General features: G+C 40.1%; 1 protein-coding gene across 3 annotated transcripts in view; it reads left to right on the plus strand.

Moving 5' to 3' along the window:
• Window positions 1-7,092, plus strand: part of LOC106566493 (plexin A3-like) — a 161,411-nt gene extending 154,319 nt beyond the window's left edge. For all 3 annotated transcript variants that reach the window (XM_014134573.3, XM_014134572.3, XM_014134574.3), the window contains exons 28-32: window positions 1,262-1,452; window positions 1,594-1,763; window positions 2,417-2,629; window positions 2,723-2,873; window positions 3,143-7,092. In XM_014134573.3, the coding sequence (XP_013990048.2) occupies window positions 1,262-1,452; window positions 1,594-1,763; window positions 2,417-2,629; window positions 2,723-2,873; window positions 3,143-3,238 (821 nt within the window). In that variant the 3' untranslated portion in view covers window positions 3,239-7,092. The remainder of the gene's footprint in view (window positions 1-1,261; window positions 1,453-1,593; window positions 1,764-2,416; window positions 2,630-2,722; window positions 2,874-3,142) is intronic.
• Window positions 7,093-9,527: the final 2,435 nt, after the last annotated feature.

Consider the following 9,527-nt stretch of genomic DNA (forward strand, 5'->3'; position numbering starts at 1 on the left):
AACCTCTCTGAGCCGTTATGGTATGTATTAATGAACCTCTCTGAGCCGTTATGGTACGTATTAATGAACCTCTCTGAGCCGTTATGGTACGTATTAATGAACCTCTCTGAGCCGTTATGGTACGTATTAATGAACCTCTCTGAGCCGTTATTGTATGTATTAATGAACCTCTCTGAGCCGTTATGGTACGTATTAATGAACCCCTCTGAGCCGTTATGGTACGTATTAATGAATCTCTCTGAGCCGTTATGGTATGTATTAATGAACCTCTCTGAGCCGTTATGGTACGTATTAATGAACCTCTCTGAGCCGTTATGGTACGTATTAATGAACCTCTCTGAGCCGTTATGGTACGTATTAATGAACCTCTCTGAGCCGTTATGGTATGTATTAATGAACCTCTCTGAGCCGTTATGGTACGTATTAATGAATCTCTCTGAGCCGTTATGGTACGTATTAATGAATCTCTCTGAGCCGTTATGGTACGTATTAATGAACCTCTCTGAGCCGTTATGGTATGTATTAATGAACCTCTCTGAGCCGTTATGGTATGTATTAATGAACCTCTCTGAGCCGTTATGGTACCTATTAATGAACCTCTCTGAGCCGTTATGGTACGTATTAATGAACCTCTCTGAGCCGTTATGGTACGTATTAATGAACCTCTCTGAGCCGTTATGGTACGTATTAATGAACCTCTCTGAGCCGTTATGGTATGTATTAATGAACCTCTCTGAGCCGTTATGGTACGTATTAATGAACCTCTCTGAGCCGTTATGGTACGTATTAATGAACCTCTCTGAGCCGTTATGGTACGTATTAATGAACCTCTCTGAGCCGTTATGGTACGTATTAATGAACCTCTCTGAGCCGTTATGGTACGTATTAATGAACCTCTCTGAGCCGTTATGGTACGTATTAATGAACCTCTCTGAGCCGTTATGGTACGTATTAATGAACCTCTCTGAGCCGTTATGGTACGTATTAATGAACCTCTCTGAGCCGTTATGGTATGTATTAATGAACCTCTCTGAGCCGTTATGGTACCTATTAATGAACCTCTCTGAGCCGTTATGGTATGTATTAATGAACCTCTCTGAGCCGTTATGGTACCTATTAATGAACCTCTCTGAGCCGTTATGGTATGTATTAATGAACCTCTCTGAGCCGTTATGGTAATACCTAATGACCCTTTCAGTTTTTCCATACCTACTATATGAAAGCCCAGCCTCCTACAGTATCTGTGTTGTTGTGTTTCCAGAGAGCCTCCTGAGGACGTCCAGCAGCCCAGACAGCCTGCGCTCCCGGGCCCCCATGATCACCCCTGACCAGGAGACTGGCACCAAGCTTTGGCACCTGGTCAAGAATCACGAGCACGCTGACCAACGGGAGGGCGACCGCGGCAGCAAGATGGTGTCTGAGATCTATCTCACCCGCCTACTGGCCACCAAGGTCTCTTCTCGTTGTAGTCTGTTGATTGAACTCTGTATTTTAGTGGATTGTCTCATAATGTGTCATGATAATGTATTGTTGCCAGGCACACATTCCTATCTTGGACTCTGTGTTAACACCGCTTGTCTGATCACCATACAGGGAACTCTGCAGAAGTTTGTGGATGACCTTTTTGAGACAGTGTTCAGCACGGCCCATCGCGGCAGTGCCCTCCCTCTGGCCATCAAGTACATGTTTGACTTCCTGGATGAGCAGGCCGACAAGAGGCAGATCACTGACCCTGATGTCCGCCACACCTGGAAGAGCAACTGGTAAGCACAGAGTGTTCCTTACAGCTGCCCTCTAATGGACTCATGGGTGGAATGTTATTCATATTGTTCATCATTTCATAATTAATAGACGTTATTAAAAAATATGCAGAACATCTGGTGTTTCTATGTCAAACGGTTTTTGTTATATTTCAGTCTTCTGTGGTGTATATAAAGTGTAATATCGGGACGCAAACTCAGAATGTAATACATTTCAACTCTGTGTCTGACATGGTACAGGTGTCTTCTTTTGTTAAGCCCATAACCATGTCTGTGAGGTGTACTTTTGTTTCAAAGTAGATTTGTTTAAGACTACCAAGACCCTGCATTGAAAAGATTAATAGGTCAATGGAGCCCAAGCTGTAACTGTGCGCTTGGTAAAAAACCTTTTGGACATCTGATCTATGACAAGTGACTAAAACGTAACACATGGAAATTCATAAGATTTTACCATACTGTGCCATGTGTGACTATGACTGCTTTTAGTGCCTCAAAATTCTATTTGAGTAGTTTTTCAAATCTGTGTTTTGAATTGTCAACTATTGTATCATTGTGAAGTGACACTTCAATACCAACTGTAACTCTAAGATTCACCTATAATGGTCCCAATCTTTTTCTTCCTCTCTCTCGTTCTCTCCTTTCTCTCTGTCTGACAGTCTGCCTCTGCGGTTCTGGGTGAACGTGATCAAGAACCCCCAGTTTGTGTTTGACATCCACAAGAGCAGCATCACGGACGCCTGTCTGTCTGTGGTGGCCCAGACCTTCATGGACTCCTGCTCCACCTCAGAGCACCGCCTGGGCAAGGACTCGCCCTCCAACAAGCTGCTGTACGCTAAAGACATCCCCAACTACAAGAGCTGGGTGGAGAGGTACACTTTCAGTTACCTTATTTGCTGTAATCATTTAATTTTCTCTCAAAGAGTCTAACACTGAGCGCTCTTGTGTCTCTTTGCTTGTGTCAGGTACTACAGAGATATCAGTAAGATGCCTACCATCAGTGACCAGGACATGGATGCCTATCTGGTGGAGCAGTCTCGTCTCCATGGCACCGAGTTCAACACTCTCAGTGCTCTGAGTGAGCTCTACTTCTACATCAACAAGTACAAAGAGGAGGTAGGAAACACGGACCAACTCTGTGCTTTATTTGACCTCATATTGTGAAAGTGTACATAATGTACACTGAAATAAAATCTTGTTGTATTTTACAGTAACTTACTGGTAGTCAGTTACCTGTAAGTTACATTTTTTATATAATGCAGTATGTTACCTTTAAGTTACCGTAAAATCAACATGATTTTTTTTACACTGTGATACCTAAATGTAATGCAATAAACAGTCTTGTTAATGTTGAGAGAAAAAAATTATCTCACTTTTCTGTTCAGATTTTGACCGCACTAGACAGGGATGGGTACTGCCGCAAACACAAGCTGCGACACAAACTGGAACAAGCCATTAACCTGATGTCGGGCAGCAGCTGAGGACAGAGGATGGAACAGGGGGGCAGGGGTCTGGGAGAGAAAGGGGAAATGGGTGTTTGGTAGAACTGGTGAACGGACCTGTGTTGGATCATCCACAGCTTTTGCAATTAAAAAGGAGGACATAAGACACTGGACAATCAACACAAAGAACCACAGCACATTGAGCCCAATGTCTACAGACCAGATTCTGTGCCCAATATCCTCACTCCCTCACACCTCTACCTGCCATTGCCAGTGAGACATTCTGAGTTGTTTTTTTCTCCACACTGGCCTTTTCAATGGCAGACTCTAGTAACTGCCTAATCTAATGGAAGAGGACTGCTGTGGATAACTACCAGATACATTCCAATAGAGGCATACAGTAAGTTGCCTTGGAAACTGTGCTGAACTGCCAAGCTAGTGCCATGGGAAGAGTAGCTTTTGGTCTGCGATAATAATTGTACAAAATGCTGAAAAGTAACATTTAGGTGTGGACTGTAGATTTGATCTTGAAATGTATGGGTCTTACCACAAGTATGGTAAGGTACAAGTAGTAGACTATAACCTCTTGGCACCAAAGGAAAGCCTTGAGGCTCTGTTTTGTTGTGTTAGGGTTGGAGGTTCAATGCCAGTACGTGATGAAGGAGGCAGTGTATGGCCAAAAGACACCAAATTCTAGAAGCATCAGAGGCCTGATTAAGTGACATAAATTGAGGGGCGTGTTGGGGCTGAGGGGTGACCATCCCCCTCGTCTCTCAAATGCCATAGTTACAAAGCGCCTTTATCTTTTTATTTTTTATTCGGGCCAAATGGACGTTTGCTGATGGCTCAGAGTCCAGAGTTTTAAAGCTTGCCTTTTGTGTTGCAGTCAAGCAGGAAGTGAAACCCTTTCCTCGTGGACGTTCCACCCTAGTAACTGTCCAGCTAATTGTACTCAGATCATTGTTTTAGTCTGCTCCACTGTGAATCTGATCTGTCAGGGTCCCAGGGGTTCCCGTCCAGAACTCAGGGCTACTGCTGTCGTGGAAACAACCCTTATAACCCATATCAAACATCCTAAAAGTAGTTGATCCGTTAACAGCAATAGGTCTAGTAATAAAACAGCAAGCCATGTTTCATTAGATTACACACCAAAAAAACACAGTTCCGTTAGACTCTCTATCTTGTGATAATCATTCTGTGAAAATCGTCTTTCTCGTCCCGATGTTTGCCATTATTACAAATGACAGCTTGAACATAATGTGTAACGCAACACCAAACACAACAGACGGGATAACAGTATAGATTTTTATGTTTTAAATGCTGTCTAAATAAAATACTTGCTTATGTGTATGTGAGTTCACTTCTGGTAGGTCATCCATGGTAGTTTATGGGGGGGGGGGGAAAGCCTCTATTTGCTGCCTATGTTACCATTACCATACTAAGCACTGTTCACAAGAAGAGAGAGGTTACTGTGTTGAATACTGATTTCCAACCCAGGAGACCTTCATCCTTCATTCTGTTTACCCTACGGTCCCATAGAGCCAGTAGCAGTAGGCCGACCTGTACGTTCTGATCAGATGGTAAATGCCCATTTTCTCTGTTGACTCCTTCCACGACAGACAGTAGAAGCTCTGTATTTTTCAGTTGTGGTACAGCAGCTTACTGTACACACTTCCATGTCCCCTCTCCATACTCCTCTCTCTGCTGGGAGGAAATACAGTCTGGTAGGCTTATACCTGAATATTATTTGAGTACATTTACATGGTGGTTCTGAGTTCAGTCCTCTCCAACGTATTTATTGTTTTGCCTTTATTTATTTCATATTTATTTTCATTTTACACAAGAATGTAAACTCTTGTTTTGTACAGTGTTTGACTGAACATACCTGAACACAGTTGATGTCCTCTGTACTACAGGTATACTGTATATGTCAAGTCTCTAACACAGTTGCAAGAGTCTTTTCAATGCCAATTCACACACAGGACCAGGTTAATTTAGGATACATTCGTACGTTCAGTGAATAACAGAATCCCTTCACATCCATAACTGAAAAATAAGACTGTGATCGCTACATCACGTGTTCAGTGACAACCGTGAGGAATGCAGACTGACCAAAGGAGGCACAGAGAAGAATCAAATGATCACTCTCTTGTCTTTGGGTTGAATAATGCCATACGGCTTGACCCACACATTACAATACATTGTTAACCATAGATTATATCATGTTTTCAATTTCAGGTACAAACATATCTTTAAAAGATTGTTCATTGAGTAGGATAAAGCCTCAAATTACAATGTTCTCCCATAACTAATGGTAAGACAAATATGTATTTCTACTACTAAACCCAGAGGTTTGTGGTAGTCCAAATCCTGAATATAAATTCAGTATAACTGTTCTTTTTATCCATCAAGTCCCCAAAGATTAAATACAATTTAGAAAATGAAACCAATATTTTGGTTTATCAATGTACAGGTGTTAACCCTCTAGAGTCTAGATGCTGGGTGTTGTTTTGCGTTGGGACCTTAAACACAGTGACGCTCTGTTTTCTATGTAGATTAAATGGCTCTGAAACAAACTAATTACTGTAGAATAATTAGGCTTGCTTATCAGTCCAGGAGCGAAAGAGCCATTAATATACCTTTTCGAAACCCATTAAATCCACACCAGAAGAAATCCTTATTTTTCTACATGGAAGATACATGTTGTAGATAAGCACCAAATCAATTTAGAATTTGGCCTTGGAACTCTGAGCGAAATACATTCTCAAATAAAACTGGAGCTCATTAGCATGTTAAGAGCTGCAGGAGGATAATTAAGGAGAATGGGTTTCAACATCCTGGTGTTATTTTGGGGCAGAGAAATGGGGTCAGTGTATCTGGATCTAGGTCTGGTGCGGATCTCACCGTCCACTGTGTGTGAAAAGGACTCAGTCACAAATGACTGCCAGCTTGCCAGAGCTGCCCTGTCAGCATTGCAGGTGTATTACAGGTATCAACGCTCTGTTTGAGCCTCTAAAATTATAGCTTATCATAAATCTGAAAGAGAACATCTTGAATTTTGACTTAGTACCTCTTGGTTAACGCCATCTCATAGGGTTTGAAACTGGTTAAAATAGTAAGTGCAACACGGTATCAGGTTTCTTGGGTGAAATCTGTAATCATATCCAAAGTAGGCCTACAGTTTGGCTGCCTGCCATACATCACTTGTAAACTAGTGAAGGCCAAGTGATTGGGCTGTAGAACTCAGAGCCACTGCAGACACGTCGGTACGTCTGCTTTTGTAATGTTGTATAAACAGGAAGATAAAAAAGCACCTGTAACATGTAAGGAAGAAAAGAGTGAGTGCAAACCTGTGATGTTTCTAAGTAGATACTGTAGAACTATTACATTATAGTCGGTGTTCTAGTAAAAAAACAAAAACATTTGTCTCAGATAAATTGATTCTAATTTATTTGTTGGTTTTGTCTGTTTATCCCAAATGTTTTAATCGATTTAACGTAACAAACTTGTTTACAGCTTCAAAGATATATGGAATTTATTAACTTAGTCTGAAGAGGAAGTAGCTTTGTGACTGACTGGCTGATTGACTGACGGATGATTGCTCTGCCTAGTCCTTAATTCTATATAAATATATAAATATATTTTGTATAATTATTTGTTTAAAATGTTTCTTTTTAAATTATTGTTTTTGGTTTTATATTTTATTTTGTTACTTTGAAGGAGTTGTAGGAATGAGTCCTTTAAAACGCTGGCTGCAATGAAGTGTTTTGTATATATTTGCACTTTTTTTTACTCAGTCGGAGAGGTTTATGAAAGATTGGATTCTAACTTAATGTTGAAATGACAAGCATGGTGTTTTGTTTTGCTAATTAAAATATGTGGATGATGCTGTATGTTCTTGAACGTTTTATTTGTGTACTATCCTCCAGGGTTATTTTCTCTGAACAACTCAATGTTTGAATTCAAATAAAGGCAAGTGTTTTAGTAAAATATCCACAAAATTATCCAAAGTGGATCCCGTATGTTAACTTCAGTATCCTTACTTTGCTCCTTAAGTACTTAAACCACTGTTGTAACACTAACAGATATATCAGATCACAGTCAGAGAATGTTACATTTGAAATGATTAGTGGTGATGTGAGAATGTTACATTTGAAATGATCAGTGATGTGAGAATGTTACATTTGAAATGATCAGTGATGTGAGAATGTTACATTTGAAATCATCAGTGGTGATGGGAGAATGTTACGTTTGAAATCATCAGTGGTGATGTGAGAATGTTACGTTTGAAAATCATCAGTGGTGATGTGAGAATGTTACATTTGAAATCATCAGTGGTGATGTGAGAATGTTACGTTTGAAATCATCAGTGGTGATGTGAGAATGTTACATTTGAAATCATCAGTGGTGATGTGAGAATGTTACGTTTGAAATCATCAGTGGTGATGTGAGAATGTTACGTTTGAAATCATCAGTGGTGATGTGAGAATGTTACGTTTGAAATCATCAGTGGTGATGTGAGAATGTTACGTTTGAAATCATCAGTGGTGATGTGAGAATGTTACGTTTGAAATCATCAGTGGTGATGTGAGAATGTTACGTTTGAAATCATCAGTGGTGATGTGAGAATGTTACATTCGAAATCATCAGTGATGTGAGCATGTTCATTTGAGCATGTAATCTGAAACCTATTTTTAGAGGATTGCAGTTATCTATCCCATCAGATTACCATCTCTCTATCATGAAAGGAGGATATGGTGCTTTCTTCTCTGCCTCACTGGATTAAAAACAGAAGATTTGGTAAACACCTCCAGCAATTCATCTTAGATCAGAGGGAGAGATGAGATTGCAGACAGTTTTACGTACAGGGATTTCCATATTCACACATAATAAAAAAACAGATGAATTCATCTGGGGCAAAGACATAAGGATGGGCACTTGGGGTACAGGTATGCATGGAAACAGAATTTAGGTGTGGAATATAAAATAAATAGTTCCAGAATCCTCAACTTCATTAATTAGGACAGCAGATCAAAGTTGTAGAACATCAAGCAGGCTTGTAAACAAAGATGAGAAACATCATTACAAAGATATTCCCCCTCTGAATTGAACATGAACCAATTTTGGCAGGGTGGGATATTATTCATATTAGGGATTGTGAATTGATATACAGTACCAGTCAAAAGTTTGGACACGCCTACTCATTCAAGGGTTTTTCTTTATTTTGACTATTTTCTACATTGTTGAATAATAGTGAAGACAATACAACTATGAAATAACACATATGGAATCATGTAGCCACCCTTTTCTTTGATGACAGCTTTGCACACTGTTGGCATTCTCTCAACCAGCTTCACCTGAAATGCTTTTCTAACAGTCTTGAAGGAGTTCCCACATATGCTGAGCACTTGTTGGCTGCTTTTCCTTCACTCTGCAGTCTTGAGTTCTAAATAAATGTGCCTTGAATTCTAAATAAATCACAGATAGTGTCACAAGCAAAGCACCATCACACCATTACACCTCCTCGTCCGTGCTTCACAGTGGGAACCACACATGCGGAGATCATCCGTTCACCTACTCTGTGTCTCACAAAGACCTGATTCACGCAGTCTCCTCTGAACAGCTGATGTTGAGATGTGTCTGTTACTTGAACTCCATGAAGCATTGATTTGGGCTGCAATTTCTGAGGCTGATAACTCTAATGAACTTATCCTCTGCAGCAGAGATGACTCTGGGTCTTCCATTCCTGTGGTGGTCCTCATGAGAGCCAGTTTCATCATAGCGCTTGATGGTTTTTGCGACTGAAAACTCTTGAAATTTTCCGGATTGACTGACCTTCATGTCTTAAAGTAATGATGGACTTTCGTTTCTCTTTGCTTATTTGAGATGTTCTTGCCATAATATGGACTTGGTCTTTTACCAAATAGGACTATCTTCTGTAAGGCACACCTGTCAATTGAAATGCATTCCAGGTGACTACCTCATGAAGCTGGTTGAGAGAATGCCAAGAGTGTGCAAAGCTGTCATCAAGGAGTTTTGATGTCTTCACTATTATTCTACAATGCAGAAAATAGTAAAAATGAAGAAAATCCCTTGAATGAGTAAGAAGGGGCCAAACTTTTGACTGGTACTGTACATTTTCTATTTTTGTTATATAAACCTTTAACAGTTTATTGGGGATTTGTATAAGGATTATGATTTTATGACATTGAATGAGAGACTAATCGTAGCATCATTTCTTAGAGCCATCTGCAGTACAGAAGCCTATAGTGCAATTTCATATGTTTTTCTCTCCAAATCATGGCATGTCAGTTATACATGAATATTA

The sequence above is a fragment of the Salmo salar genome, chromosome 13 (genome assembly GCF_965601325.2).
Source record: "Salmo salar chromosome 13, fSalSal1, whole genome shotgun sequence".
Taxonomy (NCBI): Eukaryota; Metazoa; Chordata; class Actinopteri; order Salmoniformes; family Salmonidae; genus Salmo; species Salmo salar.